Genomic DNA, 21,107 nt, shown 5'->3' with positions numbered 1-21,107 from the left:
CCTAAGAACGTGGCTCTGGGCTGACTGGCTAAGTCAGTCTCGAAGCTCACGTGACGAGCCGCATCCCCATCCACAGGCGGCATCACTTTTGCTCCCCACCACGGAGAAGCTCGGAGCACAACAGCAGCACCTGGGGCCAGCACGGCCGCGTAGGACCTTGGGCACTAGGATGGGAGCAAGCGCAGCTGTGTGGCTGCCACACCCACCTACAGCTGCCACAGACAAGAGAGAAGCAAAAACTTGTATTTTCCTCAAATTCTGGTCTTCGTCATCTTAGCGTGTTCATGCATATCCTTCCAGGTCCTTCTGTGAGTGTAAAAGCTTCTGAAATTAACACTGAGCTCTCTCCTCGCATCACAAATGCTCACCAAGAGACCTGGAAGGCAGCTGTAGGGCCTGTTGCCGATGAGATGCCAACATTGCAATGACGTTGCTAACAAGAAAAAATAGTACCTTTTAGGTGAAACCTTCCTATCTGACAAGTGACAGACAGCTCTGACCCATAAGCAAGCCCGAAGCAGGAGGAATCCTGAGGCTCTCAAGCCTGCACACACAGCAGTACGCATGGGCCACAAGGGCAGGACGAGTGCAGCCTTACTTGTAGTGTCCATCTTCCGGAGCAGCCCCCGGCCCTTGGCGTGGAAGGGCACCCCTGCACTCCTCTTCAGCTGCTGGGCAGTCTCGGTGGCTGTAAGAAGGATGCGTGTGTCAGTCCTCATCAGAGTGACAATGCACCTTTCACTGCATGTGGATTATGCCTGAATCAATCTGAGTGACAAAGAAGTATGTTTTTTAGGTATTGACACACAAACACAGAGGTCTGTTTTTCTAAGTATTCACTGGTTCATTGAGAAGGCCTACAGGAGCTGAAATGTTACAGCTACACTTTCTGTGTAGAAAACTACTTTCAAGTAAGTAGAGCTGTGGGGCTGTACTTCCCAGGAGACGACGGGCAAGCCCGGCACAGAAAGCAGCAGCAGGACTCCAGAGGGGTCTGAGAAGGGCTTACTCTCCCCATAGCCTGCTGGAGGGAGGCCTCGTAGGGGCCCCGTGTGAGGCCTAGAATCGGGCCATGGGGCCTCCCAGGCAGCCCAAGTGGAGTGTCCTCACCTATCGACATCAGGCACAGCCTAGCATTTCCCATCACAGATGCATAAACATGAGGAAGGAAACGAGATTTCCCTGACACGGCTTAGAGAGGGACAGAGCCCTCATGCCCAGCACCAGGTTCTGCCTCAGGAAGGCAGGTGCAACTGCTGACTGCATGGAGCAGACTGAGGAGCCGAGCAAAGACCACGAAAGGCTGCTCAGTGGGCCTGAGGTCTGGGCTGTGTCTGGCCAGCTCCGTGAAGCTACAGAGTAGTGCCAGCCCCAGGACGTTGCCCATTCTGAACCATGAGTCACGATGGCTACTGTGTTTTATTCATATTTTTTGAAAACAGGGCATTTATGTAGTAGTGCCCCTTATCCATGGTTTTGCCTTCTGCCATTTCAGTTACCCAAGATCAACTGTGGTCCAAAAATATTAAATGGGAAATTTCAGAAATAAACAATTCTAAGTTTTAAACTGCATGCCATTCTGAGTAGGGATGTGAATCATCCCTTTGTCCAGCGTATCCACACTGTACACGCTACCGGCCATGAGTCACTCAGGAGCCGTCTCGGTTATCAGATCGACTGTCACGATATCACGGTGCTTGTGTTCAACTAACTCATATTTTACCTAATAATGGCCCAAAGCGCAAGAGTCGTGACGCTGGCAATTCAGATGTGCTGAAGAGAAGCTGCAGAGGGCTGCCTTTAAACACAGGACATGTGGGGTTTGGTACTATCTGGTTTTAAGCATCCACTGGGGGTCCTGGAACATATCCCCCCACAGATAAGGGGGGACTACAGCATGTTATTAACATCAATTCCATAGCCACTCAAAATACAACAGCTTACTGAAATCTGTTCGCTATTTTGGTTGAAGGAATCAATTTCCTTGCCTTTTTCCCAGCAAGTATCTACCATACACGTTTTATAAGCCTCTCTCTAGAAAACATTGATAAAATGACCAAACATCTTAAGGTCAAATTGAGATCATTTGCCATGAAAGAACAAGGTCAAGTCACAGGAGGAAGGACCCAGGCTTTCGAAAGCCTTTTGAGGCTGCCTGTCCCACCACGCGTGAGACTCAACACAGACTTCATTTTTTAACAAAGACTACAGACACTTTAACCTGGAAATTCTGAAGTTTCTAAAGCAGATTTTTAGAATGGACTGTTTAGGATAGCAATAAATAAATTTCTAAAAAAATAAACCCCACTATGTAGAACTCTGTCCTGAAAAGACAGTTTTAGGTACCATAAAATCTAAAAGAAATCTAAAAACAAAAACTACAGAAATAAGACGAAAGCATGATTTGCTCCACAGTCAGTTTTCCCAAATCTCCTGGACCTCCAAGGCAGAGGGCCCCTCAGCCAGGCGCGCCCACCCTCCAGACCCGCAGGAAGACGGCAGCCACTTACATTTCTGCAGGAGCTCTGCCCTCAGTGTGGCGCTCTTCGGCTTCCTTTTTAACTGAAAATGTTTTACTGGGGGAGTGAGGGGTCCGGCGAGAGTCGTCAGAGCATTTTTATTCAAGTACTGGCACTCCAGCGGCAACATGGCCGACGCTTCGCACTCATTCACTGCTCAGAACCAACACAACACGTTAGGAGGTGCGTTTCCCTTACACAGGCACAATTTTCACAGCTAATAGGAAAAGACAACCGAAAATGCAGTTTCCTATTTACAGTTGTAGAGCTTCTGCTTCGTTTTCAAAACAGAAAACAAGTATCCACAAAAATAACTCCCCAGTTTCGGCTCTGCCATCACCGTCATCACCCAGCAATCAAGGCCATCACTGTGGGCTGAGGGTCCAGGACTAGCAGCCCATCCAGCTGCAGGGAGCCAGCAGAATGCCCAGGGAGCTTTTTAAAGGCACAGCACCTGGGCCCTACTGAGAACTGCTGGGCGCAAGGGCGTGAGGGAGGAGGGTCAGGAATGTCTCAGCTTGAAAGTTGTAAGCCTTAGGCACCACAGACACACGTCAGTACAGCTATTATATGCATTTCCAGAGCATCAGAAGGTTTTGCCAAAATATGCCTTAAGCAGCAGGAAGAGAAAAAAAGGTCTGTGGCCAGCAAGTCTTCCCTCCTCCAGTCCCCATGGTCCCGGTCAGTGGCCTCTCCTGCACCCTGCCGAATCCTGGCCCTCAGAGGCGCCCAGGCACACTTCCTAGGCCTGTCTGTCCATCCAGCAGTTAGGGCTCAAGAGAAAACGCTGGGGCAAGCAGCTCCTGCTGCCTCGAACAGTTGATGAGCTAACCTGGAGGGAAAGCACAGCTGAACCCACCCCTGCTCCTCCTGCCCGCCCCGTGCCACCCCCTCTGGGGGAGGCGAAGAAGCCAATCTGGAGCGGAAGACAGAGCAGGCCTTTCCCGCCACCCAAGAAACGTCAGCCAGGTGGGCGCGGACCTCTTCTGGATCCCCATCAAGCTAACCACCAGGACAGAGACATCTTGGGTTTGCTTCCCAACGCTCTGAAGTACCTATTCGTGCATGTGCAGTTACAAATCAACTGAAAACCTACAGAGTAAGAGTGAGTGGTCACCTCGTAGGTAAGAAGAGGGTCGGGAGTGACTCGAGGGGACTGTCAGGCCACCAACCCTGCCAGGAGCATAGGGGCACAAGTTCCATCTTCAAGGGGCTGCCAGTTCCAATTCTCCTGACCAGGAGAGGAGCAGACCTCCTCATCTCACTGTGTGCTTTCAGCCCATTCGCAAACAGTTTTCAGTTCATGTTTGAACAGCTGAACTGCTGATATTTTCAACGCATGTTTCCAGCATCTGCTTTGCCGGGAATGTTCTAGGCTCTGGACACACACCCTGCGTAGGCAGAGCCATGTCCTCACGGAGCTGAGCAGGGAGATGTGTGAGCGTGAAAACAAGAAGTAATTTCAGACAAAGCAAGTGCAGTGAGGAGGGGGCCTATGGGCTGCTGTAGGCTTTTCCTTCAAAGATTGACAAAAAGCCAGATGGCAGCACATGGGGTTGGGGGTGTATACAGGTAACATTTTAGGAACCACAGTACACAAAGTGACACAGTCAAATTCATTTTAGAAAACATGTTTTCAGGAAGACCCAGTTCCCTCCTCTGAGCATAAACCAAACACGTATATGACGTACCCTTTTCTCTAAGTTCTCCTAAAATATCTTGAACGTTGGGATTCTGCTCTTCAAGATCCAGATTAAGAGAACCGGTATCAGGAAAGGACTTCAGAATGTCAGCTACCATGAGAACCCAGGGGTCCGAGTCCAGAGTGGCCAGCTGGATGATCTCTGTTAGGGCGCCCTTCATCTGCCGAGAAAGGAGAGATGATCGTCTTGAGGAGGATGCCAACAGCCTGCTGGGCAGTCACATGGCTACCCCCAACCCCAACCTGCCTGTCCCGGGAACCCATCGCCCGCTCCTCTCAGCAGCACTGCCACCTTGCATGTGAATGCAGGACTGGAGCTGAACAGAAGGGAGCATCTGTGCACTTGTGCTTTCAAACACAGAGAGGAGCCCAAAGCAGCGTCCAACCTCTACAGCAACTGTCCCCATGCCCGGCCCCACCCTCATGGAAACCTGTAGGCTCCCTTCTTCTGCGCCCCCTACCCCAGGACCATCCCGCTTCCCTGGGCTGCCACCAGGCTCCCCCAGGCCATGATGGTTGCAATGCCCACTCGCATCTAGTGCCCCCACCTCAGCCTGTTGCCTGCCCTCCCCTGGGGCGGCCGCACCTCCCTGCAGTGCCCCAGACAGTTCCTGGCAGCAGTTAGTCTCCTGCTGTACCGATAGAACAGGAAACAGGAAGGCCATCCAGGTCGAGCTGGCGCATTCCAGTCCCTGCCTCCTTTGAGTGCATGTTGCTAAGGGTGTAAGCCAGGCCGCCACTGTCCCCCGTTGAGGAAACCTGCTGATGGAAGTGTCCTGCGCAGTGACAGGGGAACACCAAGGCAGGTGGGTGACCTTGACATGCTCAGCAGCACAAAAGGCTGGGGTGTCGGCCACGTTTGCTGCTCAGGAAAGGACATGTGCCTGGGCAGGCAGAGAAGGTGACCTGCCAGCCCTGCATTTGCGGAGACCTCCCACAGCACAGAGGATTGCCCGCAGGGGGCTGGAGTCAGCAGGCACTGGGATTCGGGATGGAAGGCAACCAGGAGAACAGGAGCCTCCTGGAGACCCTCAACAGGAGGAGCTGGGGTCCTGCATTCCCCACGGCTGGGCGACAGGCTTACGTTATCCTCTCTGGATGGCACAAGAAAGAGAAGAACCTGCAGCAGACTGGCCTGCCAGAGGACTAGGGTGACGAGGGGCCCCCACCTGTGCCTCTTCAATGCCTGGGAGGCTGAGTTCTCCACCCCGTGCTATTCTGCCCACCCTAGAGCCCCGCCTCCCAGGGATTGCTGTGGCCAGCGGTGTCCCCTCCACGCCTAGGCACTGAAAGCCAGCAGGTGTCTGCCCCACTCCTGTTTGCCACATTTCCCCTGACAGGTGCAAATGGTGTGGAGCAGAGCAGGCGGTCACCAACCCACAAGGGGCGCGGGGTGCAAGAGGGTGGTCACTCCTTGTTTAAGCCTGTGTGCTACTGTGGTGTCCAAACCATGAGACGCCCAGGCCAGAACCCGAACACAGTCCTCCTTCCCCCTCCTCCCCTGCCCAATCCCTGTCCTCAGAAGACCTGCAGCCATCCACCTGCCACCTCCAAACCCCGACTGCCATCAGCTCGCACCCAGCCTCCACTTTCACCTTCGTCAGATCCATTCTCCTCACTGCGGTGCTGCGGATCTTTCAAAAATACAAACTGGATCCCTTTCATGCTTAGGCTTAAATCTCACTATGCCCTCAGGAAACAGGGCAACCTACCTCAAGAGGTCACAGACGTGGGGTGTGCCTGCAGCCTCACCCCCATCATGCAGTCTTTCAGGAATGGCCAGGCGGTAGGGGTCCAGTGTCCCTGCCCAAATAGAACTCCTTTCCATTCCTCAGACACACAGTCCCTCACTCCTGGGCCCACAGGGGCATACCTGCCATCCTCACCAGCACCACAGCCGTCCCCAACTCACCGTACCAAGGCCCAGTGCGTTTCCCACCCCTCCAAGGAGAGCACACGTGCCATCGAGGTTAAACCTTCAAGGTCCTGGTGTTTGTTGCTCATACTGGGCACCTCTGGTTGGCCACATGCAGGGTCAGGTGCCAGCGACCTGATTCTAAAAGGCCTCCTCTTGACACATATGGAATTATGTTCTTTCGGTATGTGGCAAAAACGGCAAACATTTACTTAACATTTGTGGCGAGGGACTTTTCGTTGTTGTTATAGAATAATGGCCCTGTCTACCACTGTCCCTCCCTTTTATTTAGCTAAACTATAAGCTCTGTTCTACATTAAAAACAAAAAGGCATGAAATGAAAAATTTAACAATTTTACCTGTCACTTACTACAATGAGCTAAGGATAAACACATGTCCCTGGCAAGCTAAAATTACTTTAAAAAAAAAAAAAAAAGGCTCCTGTCTAAATCTGTTTCAGGCGGCTCTGTAAAGACAGCAGGTCCCACCCTCAGCAATCACTCGAAAGCATCAAGAACAGGAAGCAAAGACAGACTCTGAGTTTGAGTTTCCTGTCTGAGGAAACTCGGAATCTCCGTCTCCCAAATAACAACACAGGAGAGGAGAGGAGAGGCTGCAGACACAGAGTGGGCCACGAGGGCGGGCACCACCTCACGTGCCCGTGAAGACCAAAATCAAACAGATGGGCAATGACAAATGTTGGCAAAGGGGTAGAGCATCTGCAACCCTCCGACACTGCTGGGGGGGGATGTAAAATGGTGCAGCCACTGGGGAAACGTTCTGTCGCTTCCTCAAAAAGATAAGCACAGAGTTACCACATGACTCAGCAACTCCTCTCCTGGGTATAGACCCAAAAGAACGGAAAACATTTGTCTACCTGAAACCTTGTACATGAATGGCTTTGTTCATAACAGCCAAAAAGTGAAAACCCCAAGTCTATCACCTGATGAATGCATGAATACAATGTGGTTTATCTATACAAGGGAACATTATGTGGCAATACAAAGACATACTGGCACATACTACGACATGGACTACCCCTGAAAACATGCTAAGTGAGAGAAGCCAGTCACAAAAGAGCACACAGTGTATGATTCTGTTTCCACGAAATATCCAGAATAGATAAATCCACAGATACAGAAAATGGAATAGTTGTTTCCAGGGGCTGGGGGAGGAGGGAAAGGAAAGTGACTGCTAATAGGGCCAGGGTTTCCTTTTTTTTGAATTATTGCTTTTTTTAAAAAAGACTGGCACCTGAGCTAACAACTGTTGTCAATCTTCTTCTCCCCAAAGCCCCCTAGTACATAGTTGTATATTCTAGTTGTAGGTCCTTCTAGTTGTGCTATGTGGGACGCCGCCTCAGCGTGGCCTGATGAGCGGTGCTGGGTCCATGCCCAGGATCCAAACCGGCGAAACCCTAGGCCACCAAAGTGGAGTGCGTGGACTTAACCACTCAGCCATGGGGTCAGCCCCCAGGGTTTCCTTTTGAGATGATGAAAATGTTCTGATATTAGATAGTGGTGATAGCTGCACACAGTGAAAATGTACCAAAACCACTGAATTGTACACTTTAAAAGAATGAATCCTATGTGAATACCTCAATTTGAAAAACTGTATGAGGGAACAGACAGGTGGGAAGTACCTGAGAGGGCAGGGAGGCACGCTCAGCCAGAGTCTGCGGAAGTCTCCAAAGCTGGCCTCACACCCGGGGCTGCCTAGAACAAAGGGGCCCTGTCCGTGCCTAGAGGCAGGCGTGTCCCTGGCCCTGGTTGGGCACCATGTCCCCAGATGTCAGAAGAGCAAGTGCCCAAGAACCACAGCTGAGCCATCTCTGGAGCAGGCAGCCTGGCAGCGGGCTGGCAGGGCAGGGACTGCAGCGGACAGTCCTGCTGAGCCAACCTGCGTCGGTGTAGACAAGGAAAGGCCTGTGTCCAAGGGACAGTCTCTGTCACGTGGAATAAAGCTCTGGCCCTCCCTGACACGAAGTTCTTGGAAAGAGCTGGGCTGGGAGGCATCTGCTTCAGTCAAGAGGAGTTAGAATCCTAAAGAAACTAGCAGAAGAGCAGCCAAAGAGTCAAACAAAAAGAAGAAAGGACAGCAAAAATGAATATTTACCAGATGAATGCTTCTACAGAACAAACGACACTTGTGACCGATTACAGTTTTAAGAATTTTTAAAAGTCTCTAAAATAAGGACATAAAGCAGAGAAATGAGTTCAAGACACAGCAAGACAACAGGAGGTGAAAAAAGCAACAGAAAAGACCATACCTAGAAATACACCTAAGATGTCGTGAAATCTCTAAGAACATGTTACAATCATAAGGAGCCCTAAGAGGGCTTAAACAGATGACAAGTATGCTGCTCTCAACACTATAAAGACAGACATCCTCCCTCAGTCAGCCTCTAATTTTGGTGTGACCCTACTCAAATTCCAGAAAGATTTTCTCCACAGCATCTGACAATCTGATTCTAAACTTCCTACAAAAAAAATCAACAAAAATAAGAAAATTTAAAAAGACGAGAGAGATTAATCTTACCAGCTATTAAGATGTATTATAAATGCTGTATGACTAAATACGTTCTGTACCTCTCACTTTATTCCCAAATGTTGGCAAATGGATCTGATTTCAATTTGAAAAATAAGACCATAAAAGCACTAGAAGAAACCATAGAAGTCTTTCTTTTTGATGACTGCTAAGTGAGGCAAGCCTCTCTAAGTATGATTCTAAACCAAGGAGCCATAAAAGAATTTGTAAGTATTTTTTTACATGGAAAAACACACAGAAAACTCCAACCTCCATAAATGAAATCAAAAGAGAAATGACAAACTGAGAAAAAAATACTTGCAACTCCTATCACAGGCAATTAAAAAAAGATACATGTATATAAAAGTACATATGCACACAGACATACAGAGGTTGATCCCATAAGTCAATAAGAGAAAGTTTGTCATTAGAAAAATGATTCAAAACTCTTAAAAATGCAAAGGATACTCAGCCTCATTCGACATAAGAGAAATGAAAAATTTAAAACTTGGATGAGACACACTTCCCACGTGTGAGACTGGCGGGGCAGAGCAGGGTGACTACTGTTGGCCGAGGACAAGTGGGACAGCGAAGCGCTCTGCAGTACATGCTCCTGAGTCCAACTGCCCAGAGCCAAGCTCTGAACCTGTCACTGCATCCCGGGAAAGCGTGGGCACGTTCCGATCCGTCCCTGTGCCACAATCTCCCCCTCTGCACTAAGTTAAGAGCATCAGCTGGAACACTCATCCTGCAGCTTCAGCACCAGGAGCAGTGTCTGGCAGTGGCGAACCCTCCCAAGCAGCAGGTGAGCGTACACTGACAACAAAAACTTAAATGGCCATTATCTCTACAAAGTTTATTTTAGCAACATTCATCACCATTTATAACATATATGCTTTTTGCTGGAGCAATTAGCATTCTAAGAATAAATCCTCTTGCTATCTTGCACACCTGTGCAAAATGACACGCGCGCTGATAGAACTCACTGTAGCAAAAGACAGGAAACAGCTCCACGCCTACCAACGGGAGACCAACTAGATAAAGGAGGTGCTGCAAGACAGGACACAGGACGAGGCTGCCACATACACAACGACAGGGAAGCACCACCTTGACAGGCTTGTGATTAACGCAAACTGCTAGTAACTCACCCATTCCAGACGCTCAGAGCCTCCCAAAGAGCCAGGCAAGGTGGGGTGTTAGCGAGACACAGAAATCTCTAAATGAGCAAGACACAGGACTTGGCCTCAAAAAAAGCTCACAAAAAAATTCATTTATGTTTCACAAAAACTTAACTGTTATAGGTTGAACTGTGCCCCTTCAAAAAGAAATGTGGGAGTCCCAACCCCCAGGACCTCAGAATATGACCTTATTTGGAGATAGGCCCTTTACAGAGGGGATCAAGTTGAAATGAGGTCATTCGGGTGGGTCCTGATCCCACGTGACTGGTGTTCTTAATAAAAAGGGGAATCTCCGACACAGAGACACTCACACATAGAGGGAAGACGGCCCAGTGACTGGAGTGACGCCTCTATAAGCCAAAGAACACCTGAGGCCACCAGAGAAAGGCACGGGCTTGACTTCTGGCCGCTCAGAGCTGTGAGGTGACACATTTCTGCTGTTCTAAGACATCCAGCTTGTGGTACTTTGTTACAACAGCCCTGGAAAATCAACCCAACTACCATGAGGCAAACTGGACAATATTTTACAAAAATATTAAAGAAAAAAAAGGCAGGGAGGTTAAAAACAAAAAAGACCGAATATTTGTGTGGCCCCCTCAAATTTATATGCTGAAACCCTAAATCCCAAAGTGATGATATTTGGAGGTGATTAGGTCATAACAGCAGGACCTTCATGAATGGGCTTAGTGTCCTTCTAAGAGGGACCCCAGACCTCTCTCTCTTCATGTGGGCACACAACAAGAAGCCTGCCTGCTGTCACAAGCCAGAAGAGGGCCTCACAAGACACTGGATCGGCCAGCTTCAGACTGGGACCTAGACCGGAACTTTGATCTTGGACTTCCCATCACCCAGAATTGTAAGAAAATAAACATCTGTTGTCTAAACCACCCACTTTATGGTATTTTGTTACGGCAGCCCAAGCAGACTAAGACACCCACCTTTAGATTAAATGAAATCGTCAACAAGAATCCTACCTTCAGCCAAGTTCTTGTGGGATGCCCTTGCTGTGTCTCTAGGGGGAGACAGATGTGTGAATGAGTAAGGGGGCTTCAGGTTCTTGCCAAGGGGGCAACCTGGCGTGGGCTGCTGGAACATCATGCATGCACACACATACAGGGCACCAAAAATCCATGAGAAAAGGAGAGACAGTGTGCATCTAAATGCGTGGTTGGGAACCCTGGGCTCAGAACACAGAGAAAAATAAAACTGGCTCCCAATCTAACAGCACATCCGAGGGTGTACTCCTGATGCATCAGAGACCTATCTGTGAATGGGAGAACTACAAAATGAAGAGAAACAAAAGAAGCACATCTAATGACTTTCAAACAAAACTTCAAAACCACAAACTATAAGCCAAAAAATTTACTACTGTGAATTAAAATAAAATATTTCTGCTCAGTGAAGGGCAAACGGAAAAGTTAATAGGCAGGTAACAGAATGGCAGATGCAATCTGTAATGTTCAAGACCAGCAGTGCTTAATATCCAAAATGTACAAAGAGCCCCTGCAAATCAACAAGAGGACAGCAACTCCAACACAAACATAGGCAGATGCTACTAATAGGCAATGTACGAAGAGGAGATCTGAGAAGGCAACGAACACAGGGACAAATGCCCCAAAGCAGCAGAGAAACCCAAATGAACACGAGGTAGCACTTTCCAGGCACGTGATCTGCAAAAACAAAAACGTGGACAAAGCCAAGCGCTGGGTGGGGGAGGGGTGGTACAGGCCCCCTCAGGCCCTGCAGGTGGGAGTGTGGACATCACAGCATCACCGCTTAAGCAAACACATTCTATGACCCAACAATTCCACCCCTGGGCAGAGATTCCAAATAAATCTTCACGGCAGTCCACGGGAAGAGGCTTTGTGTCATGACATTACTCGCCGCGCAGAGCTGGAGGCAGCCTGCCATGCAGAGTTCAGGAGTGGTGTGCACAAGGACACCGACAGCGGGCGCAGCTGAGCAGCCCAGGAGTTGGCTTATTTTTCTGTAAAGGGCCAGACAGTGACTATTTTAGGCTTTGTGGGCCACATAAAGTCTCTATCTCATTTCTTTCTTTCTTTTTTTTTTTTAACAACTCTTAAATGTTTAAAACATCCTTAGCTCACAGATCTTATAAAAACAGGCCACAGGCTTTTAGTTTGCCAACCTTTGGATTAGATGAACTGCAACATGGGTGAGTATTAAAAATAATGTTTTGCTAAAAACAACTGAGGTACGTAAGACAATATAACTTACATCAGTTAAAACATGCTCCAAATGATTTAAATCAATATTTTATCAGAGAAGACTTATGATGGCAAGACAGACAAGAAAAGATGCTCAACATCACTAGTCATATGGAAATGCAAATTAAACTCTACTAGAATGTTTGACGTTAAAAAGACTGTAACAGGGGCTGGCCCCGTGGCCGAGTGGTTAAGTTCGCGCGCTCCGCTGCAGGCGGCCCAGTGTTTCGTTGGTTCGAATCCTGGGCACGGACATGGCACTGCTCGTCAAACCATGCTGAGGCAGCGTCCCATATGCCACAACTAGAAGAACCCACAACGAAGAATACACAACTATGTACCGGGGGGCTTTGGGGAGAAAAAGGAAAAAATAAAAAAATCTTAAAAAAAAAAAAAAAAAAAGACTGTAACAAATGTTGACAAGGACAAGCAGAACGCTCACGCACTCCTGGCGGGAAAGTGAAATGATTCGACCACCTTGGAGAGCAGTTTGGCGGTTTCTTTACAAGTTAAACACAAACCTACCACAGGACCTGGCCATCCCTTCCCTGGTGTCTCCTCTAGAGGAACAACAGTCCACACAGGGACATACCCCTCTATGTAGCATGTCCGCACAGAGGAACACCATCAGCAGTAAAGGCTGTAAACTATTAATACACATGGCGCATGGGTGAAGCTCAAAATAATGATGCTGAGTGAAAGACGCCAGATCAAAAAAGCACCCTAGGGGCTGGCCCAGTGGCTCAGCGGTTAAGTGCGCATGTTCTGCTTCGGTGGCCTGGGGTTCGCCAGTTCGGATCTCGGGTGCAGCCATGGCACTGCTTGGCAAGCCATGCTGTGGTAGGCATCCCACACATAAAGTAGAGGAAGATGGGCACAGATGTGAGCTCAGGGCCAGTCTTCCTCAGCAAAAAGAGGAGGATTGGCAGTAGTTAGCTCAGGACCAATGTTCCTCAAAAAAAAAAAAAAAAACACTATATGATTCCATTTATGTAATATTCTAGAAAATGCAAACTAATCTATCGTGACAGAAAATACTTCAGTGGATACCTTAGCAGGGGGAAGGGGATGGGAGGAAGGATTACGAAGAGGCAGGAGGAGAATTAGGGTGTGATCTGTTCGTTATCTTCATTGCAGTGGTTTTACAGGTGTGCACATGTCACATTGTGTACACTTTAAATACAGGCAGTTTTTGTCAATTATTCCTAAAGCAAAAAAAAGTCCCTACAATACACACTTTTAAAGAACACCTACAAAAAGACGTGTATTCGACAGAACAGAATGGTTGCTACCTATAGGGAAAGTGGGAGTGGGATGCGGAGATAAAGGATAAGTAAAACAGAAGAGACCTCGTAGAAAGGAAAAGGAAATCGGTAAATAAGTTTAACAACAGAAGAAGGAAGAGATGGAACAATAAGTCAGACACTATCCCGACTGTTACCTAAGAGAGGGAGGAAATTATTAGAAAATACGAAGAGGCTACACAGAAAACAGAGGGAAGTCTCAGACACACCTAACTGGAGATTCAGAGAGAAAAGGAAGGAAAAGTGGGGCAAAAGCAGTATTTGAAGAGATAATTGCTGAGAATTTTCTAGAACAGATGAAAGAGAACCATAATTTCGGGAAGCCCAACAAATTCTGTAGGATAAACTTTAAAACTTTTTCAACAAAACATGTCATAGGAAACTGCAGAACTACAAAGTGAAGCCACTGTCCTAGGCCAGTAGTCCTGAGACCAGGGGCAAAGCTACGGTCTGACAACATCAGGTTCTTGACTCATTGTGATGACAGTCATACACAAGAGGCACCATGGGCGCCTGATCACAGAAAGGAAACAAGAGAGGTATCGAATTCTGGGGGAACGGTGGAGTTTAGGCAAAACTTCAATGAAATGGTGAGTCTGTGTGTAAAAGGTCAGTGTCAAAACTGTGACGTGGACCTGGATCCAGTTTCCTTGGAAACAACAAAGGTAAGAGATGTGGGTGAGAGGTTCAGACAACTCTTATCTGCACCTGGGCTGGAAATTGAAGCTGCTTCGCTGTGTCAAAGTGTCTTAGATCCTCCAAGCAAAAGTGGGATGTTTCATTCTTACTGGTATGATTTCAAACAGCAAAGTTTCCAAGAACCTGTGATTTTAGACAACAGAGTTTCTCAGTGAATAAGACAGCCATAGTGGCTAAAAGGCTGCAGTGTCCTTGGGAGGAACACTGTTTCTTGCTCACTTTGCAGCTGGCCTTATCTATTTGTTATTCCAGCTGGTAAGTACATAATTATCCCAGTCACTGATTAGTGGAATTTCCAAGATTTCCCACGGTAGTCTCGTGAGTTGGATAATTTTATATATTAAACAGTTATCTCAGTCACCTCTGCTCTCCCTAAAACTTCCTTTGGTGCCAATGTCAAGGACCAGAGGGATCACTGGTTTTATCCAGTAGCAGCATTTATTATTTCCTCAAAGCCCTTTCAAATATAACCAAAACCTTATCAAGTCAGTATTTACATTTTATGACACTTTGTTGTTAGCAAAACACCTCATATACATTGTCTCCTGAAAGTCTGCCTTGATTTTCAAGACATCATTCTGACTTCCCTAACTAGATAATAAATTCTTAGAGAGCAGGGGTCCTAACTCACTTCTGTACCCCTCACTGAATTAACTAAAATACTGGATCATTGAAACCTCTTTTCCTCTTCCCTGTTATTCGCTAAGAGCTGTTGTTTACTTAGCTTCTACGAGAAATAAATACATCACAAAACAAGTGTACTGTTTCAGGATTTCATTTGGAAACACAAGTTGTAGCAGATGTATATGATGGTTAATTTTATGTGTCAACCTGACTGGGCCAGTGGGTGCCAGACATCTGGTCAAATCTTATTCTGGGTGTGTCTGTAAGGATGTTTCTAGATGAGAGTGAGTGAGTAAAGCAGATTGCCCTTCCTAATACGGGTGGGCCTCATCCTATCAACTGAAGACCTGAACAGAACAAAAGAGCTGAGTAACACGGAACTCCTCCTGCTTGAATGCTTGAGCTGGCACACTGGTTTTTTCCCAGTCTTCGGATTTGGACTGAAATATCAGTCCTTGAGTCTCCAGCCTACCGGCTTTTGGAACGGAACTATGCATCAGCTCTCCTGGATCTCAAGTCTGTTGGCTGCAAATCCTGGGACTTCTCAGATTCCATAATCATATGAGCCAATTCCTTTTAACACAAAGCAATCTCTCTTTCTCTCTCTATATGGCATACACAGGTATATATAGGGTACATACCCCCCCTCCCATTCTATTTCTCTGGAGAACCATGTGTAATACAGAGCGGAACACATAGAGCCAGTCATCTAGTCCCCCTGTATCCATGGTTCCGTGTAGTAAAGTTTAATCTTCAGAATGCTATCTGTAAGGGATCAAACTCTTAAATAACCAAAGAAAGATAACTAAGCTAAGTGACTTAGGATGTTTTAGAAAGTTTTTTTCAATATCAAGAATATAAATAAAAGTGCTTTTTAGAAAAGTAAATTACTCAGAATGGCCTAGTCCTTTTGCACTCTAGCTAGCTGAGCGCTTTACTATAATTTTTTGTAAATATGGACAACCCCAAGAACAAACTATACACACACACACACACACACACACACACACCCCTCTAACAAAGAAAGAAAGCTGGTATGCCTATATTAATGTTGAACAAAAATAGACTTTAAGGACAAAATATTACCAGATACAGAGACCTCTGGATAAAGATCCATGGTTCAGTCACAAGGCAACTGTAACAATTCTAAACTAATATGCACCTAATAACACAGCCTCAAAATTTTAGTATAAAGCAAAAGTTGATAAAATTATACAGAGGAATAGACGAATCCATAACCATAATGGCGATCAATATACCCCCTTCTCACTAATTGATAAAATAATTTTTTAAAAATCAGAAAGAATATAGTAGACCATGATTAAACAAATTTGACCTAATGAACATATACTGGGCAACAAATCTCAAAACTAGAGAATAAATATGCTTCTCAAGCTCACTTGCAATGTTTACAAAAACTGGCCATACGTTTTGCCATTAAGTAAATCTTAAGTTGTAAACAACTGAAATAATATAGACTATATTCTCTAACAAGCACTCAACAGCTAGAAATCACTAATAAAAACATAACTAAAACCTCTCCCCTTCCAACATGTGGAAGTTAAGAAACATTTCTAAGTTACATAGGGGTTAGTGCAGAAATCCTCTTAGAAATTACAAAATATTGTCACTTGGTAATGAAAACACTACCAAAACTTGCAGGATGCAACTAAAGCTGTGATTAGAAGAACATTTATGGCTTTATGTATCTATTTTAGAAAAGAAAAAAGGCTGGGAAACAACATCAGCATCCATCTTAAGAGATTAGAAAAAGAACAACAAAATAAACAAAGTAGAAGGAAGAAAATAATGAAAGCGCAAAATTAGTGAAACAGAAAACAAACACATTACAGAAAATATTGACAAAGCCAAAGGTCGGTACTTTGAAAAGTCTTATAAAATTGACAAACATCTGGTAAGATGAATCAAGAAAGAAAAAAGAAAAAGGGATCACTGCCAATGCTTCTGATACTAAAAAGACAGTAGGATATTATTAACTACTTTATGACAATAAATTTGAAGTTTCAGTAGAAATGGTCAAACCCCTAGAAAAATACATCAAAACTTCATTGAAGAAGAACATAAAACAAAAAATCAATACTCAAAATCTTCCCACAAAGAAAATTCAGGTTCCCCAGATGGCTTTAATTACTAAGTTCTACCAAACAGTTAGGAAGAAACAACCCCACTGTTAAACAACCTTTCCAAAGAAAAGGAAAACAGAGCATGAGCCACAGCTCCTTTTATAAGGGTAGCACAACTTTAACACTAAGATCTGACAGACAGACTTGGAAAGTAAAATTATACATTAATCTCATCCATGAACAGAGATACAAAATTTCTACACAAAATATCAGGACAACATAATCCAACAATATAAAGTGACCAAGTCAGGTTTACCTCGGGAATGCAGGTTGGTTTACAATTAATGCTATTCTATTAAGGTGGTGAGTTACACATTAATAGATATTTAAGCATTTGATAAAATTAAAAATTAATTTCTGTTCACCCCTACTAGAATGGCTATATATAAAGGACACATAGGGGCTGGCCCCGAGGCCGAGTGGTTGCGTTCACGCACTCTGCTTTGGCAGTCCAGGGTTTCACAGGTTCGGATCCTGGGTGCGGACCTGGCACCGCTCATCAAGCCATGCTGAGGTGGCGCCCCAAATAGCACAACCAGAAGGACCCACAACTAAAAATACATACAACTACGCACTGTGGGGCTTTGGGAGAAGAAGGAAAAATAAAATCTTTAAAAAAAGAAGGACACATAATAACAAGAGTTGGCAAGGATGTGATAAACTGAAACATTCAAAAATCACCAGTGTAAAATGTAAAAATGCTGCAGCCACTCAAAACAGTTTGGCAGTTCCCCAAAATGTTAGAGAGTTACCGTATGACCCAAGCAATTCCTTTCCTAGGTATATACCTGAGAATTGAACACATATGTTCATAAAAACGTGTAATGAGGGGCCGGCGTGGTGGCGCAGCGGTTAAGTGTGCATGTTCTGCTTCTCGGCGGCCCGGGGTTTGCAGGTTCAGATCCTGGGTGCGGACATGGCACCGCTTGGCAAAAAGCCATGCTGTGGTAGGCGTCCCACATATAAAGCAGAGGAAGATGGGCACGGATATTAGCTCAGGGCCAGTGTTCCTCAGCAAAAAGAGGAGGACTGGCAGTAGTTAGCTCAGGTGTAATCTTCCTCAAAAAAAACCCAAAAAACAAAAACGTGTAATGAATTTTCACAGCAGCATTATTCATAATAGCCAAAAAGTGGAAACAACCCCCAAATCCACCAACTGACGAATAATTTATGAATAAAATGTGATCAACACAATGGAATATCATTCAGTCACAAAAAGGAATAAAGTACCGATATAAGCCACAAGATGAATAAACCTTGAAAATATTATGCTAAGTGAAAGAAGCCAGTCACAAAAAATCACATATTGTATGATTCCATATATATAACATGTCCAGAATAGGCAAATCCATAGACAGAAAATAGATTGGTGGTTGCCTAGGGCCGGGGGGGCGGGGTACTGCTAATGAGAGCAGGGTTTATTTTTGGGCTGATGAAAATGTTCTAAAATTGACTAGGATGATGGTTGCACAACTCAGTGAATATACTAAAACCACTGAATTGTGCATTTTAAGTGGGTGAATTTTATGGTATGTGAATTATATCTCAATAGAGCTGTTAAAAAATTCATGATTAAAATAATTTTTTTAAAAGTCTTCTGGCGATAGAAGAGAATTTCTTTAACCAGATTAAAGGTATCTACCAAAAAAAACCAGGAAACAATATTTATTGGCAAAACATTTAAAAGTTCTCCCTGTGTCATCAGAAACAAGACAATGTACTAAAATATCCTGGTGAGTACCACAGGCAAGAAAAAGAAATAAACACTAACTGGAAGACAGAAGAAAATAACAGTAACCACAAAAAAAATAAAGAAGAGTCTACAGCAAAATTATTGCATTATTGAGACTTTGGCACAGATACTATTCCCAAACTCATCTAAAAAGAAAATAAAATTTTAACAGATAACATTTACAACGTGAAAAAATATGAAATATCTAGGAATATATCTAATACAAGATGCAAGGCCTCTATGGAGAAAATCATAAAACTTTATAACAAATATCAAGGAAGAGCTAAATAGAGAGATACGCCTATATTCACAATTTATAAGATTTAATATTAAGATGTTTTCATCTTAATGAACTATAAATTCAACTAGGTCTTGATCGAAATCCCAACTAGTTCTGTGTGTGTGTGTGTAACTTGAGGAGTGAAGATGAAATACACATGGAAGTGCAAAGGGACAAGGACAGCTAAAGCCGCTCCTGAAGAGTAAACCAGGAGGGTCCGATCCATCAGCTCTCAAGACTTACTGTATATAAAGTGGCATTAATGGGACTCAGCGGGTTATCAGTACAGTGATATATAAACAGCCTAAAGGAACAGAGTGGTGCCCTGAAACAAATCCACAGCCGAAGTGACAGTGCAGATCAGTGGTGATGGATTAATTGGATATTCATGTGGAAAATAATAAAACTGGACCCCAGCTTCACATAATTATCAATTCTAGGTAGACTAAAGACTCAAATGTGAAAAAGTAAAACTGTACAGCTCTGACAAGACAACAGGGAGTCCCCCCACTCCCCAAGGCAGGGAAGCATATTCTAAACAAGACAAAACTGACCCCAGCGGTAAGGAGAAGAGTGGTACACCCGTCTAGCTACAGCTAAGAGCTTCTGTGCATCCAAAGATTCCATGAAGAAAGCTAAATTAAGCCACAAGTGGAAGATATTTGTTATATATACATGTGAAAAAGGAAGACAGCTATCCAACATTTATCTAAAAAAGAAAAAATTCCTACAAAGCAATGAAAAAGAAAAGAATCAGGAAAAAAACCAAAAGATTTGAACAGACAATTCACAAAAACCAAAAACAGTGAATAGACACATGAGAAGATGCTAGATCACATTAGTATTAAGGCAGATGCAAATTAAAACCACCAGACACCACCTTTACACAGCCTCCAGGCCGGCCAGCTTTGGTAAGGTGTTGATACGACCGACCGACCGATGTGAAAAACAAGCTGACAAAATGCCATGACCCCCACAACGCCACTCCTAGATGTTAAAGGCACCTAAAAAAAAAAACGTTGGTAACAGCATTACTCACAACAGCAAAAAGGTGGCCACAACCCAACTATCTCCCTATGACAAAACGGATAAAGTGCTGCCTGCTCAGAGGATGGAACACTACTCAGAATGAAAATTAAACCACAGTCAGCGGCAACTTGGACGAATCTGTCAAGACGTCAACCAAAAGAAGACACACCCACACCACGCACACAAAATACACAAAATACACCATAACATGAAGTTCAAATCGGGCAAAACCAAACTCCACTGTTGAGAAATGCATATATAACTGATACAATTACAAAGAACGGTAAATAAATGAAGACCTCCCAAGGTGGGGGAGGAGAGGGGGAGAGGGTTGTGACCAAGAAAGGTGCGGGAGGCTTCTGAGGAGCGAGCAGGGTGCTGCTGCTTCACCTGCGTGAGAACCACAGACGTGTCACTATACAGTCCCTTTGCCATATTATTCGTTAAACCAACAAATGTGCACTTTTGTATGCGTTATATCTCACAATAAAAAACAATTATAAGCTATAACAATATAATAGTAATTGCAACAGTACGTAATTGAGGATGTTTAAACAACTATGCTGCCTCAATATTTTGAAAAACTACTTAATATTGCACGAAAAGCGATACAAAATACCCTTAAGGACAAAAACAGAAAACAGATCTCACATGCCCACTAATGAGAATGATGCAAAAACATCAGCACGTTCAAAGAACCCAAAAAACAGACCTAAATATGTGAATATTTTGTAAGATAAAAATAAAATTAAGGTCGACAGTAACTGAAAACTTATACTAAGCCTAGAAAACCTGGGAGGGCCTTAAGCAGCAGGCGACTCCGGGCAGCACTGCCCTCAGGCCGCTGCCACTAACCCAGTTAAATCAGGACCGCATTTCCTACATTCGACCCCAAACTCCCGGCTCCGGAATTGGAGGCGCTAGCCACTGCCTGCTCCCGAAAATCCGCGTCTGCGTGGGCGCCGCGCGGGAGCCGGCCAGCGCCCGGCGCTAACAGGTGCGGCCGGCAGCCGGGGGCTCGCGGCCCGTCCCGAGCCGCCCTCTGGCCGCGGGCTCCGCCTGCTCCGCCAGGAGCGCGGGGCCGGACCCACGGCCCGCAATGGGCCGCCCGCTCCCCGCGGAATTCGGGGCCAAGGCGCCCTGGGGGTCGGGGGCAGAGGACCGGCGCAGGGAAGAGCCGGGGGGAGCGAGGCCGGGGAGGGGGCGGCGGAGGCGGGACGGCGGGGG

At 45.6% G+C, this 21,107-nt stretch overlaps 1 protein-coding gene across 3 annotated transcripts in view; it reads right to left on the bottom strand.

Annotated features, from left to right (window-relative positions):
• The window catches only part of NELFA (negative elongation factor complex member A), a 28,017-nt gene that overhangs the window by 5,669 nt on the left and 1,241 nt on the right, over window positions 1-21,107 (bottom strand). The window contains exons 1-4 of one of the 3 annotated variants that reach the window (XM_046656343.1): window positions 4,860-5,369; window positions 4,211-4,382; window positions 2,511-2,672; window positions 599-688 (exon numbers count right to left, since the gene is read on the bottom strand). In XM_046656343.1, coding sequence (XP_046512299.1) covers window positions 599-688; window positions 2,511-2,672; window positions 4,211-4,382; window positions 4,860-4,886 — 451 coding nt within the window. In that variant the 5' untranslated portion in view covers window positions 4,887-5,369. Of the gene's footprint in view, window positions 1-598; window positions 689-2,510; window positions 2,673-4,210; window positions 4,383-4,859; window positions 5,370-21,107 lie in introns of those variants that run through there. The other 2 variants (XM_046656341.1, XM_046656342.1) reach the window with 2 other exon arrangements.

Source organism: Equus quagga, chromosome 3 (assembly GCF_021613505.1).
Source record: "Equus quagga isolate Etosha38 chromosome 3, UCLA_HA_Equagga_1.0, whole genome shotgun sequence".
In the NCBI taxonomy this organism is placed as follows: domain Eukaryota; kingdom Metazoa; phylum Chordata; class Mammalia; order Perissodactyla; family Equidae; genus Equus; species Equus quagga.
This window is presented reverse-complemented; position numbering and strand designations above follow the sequence as displayed.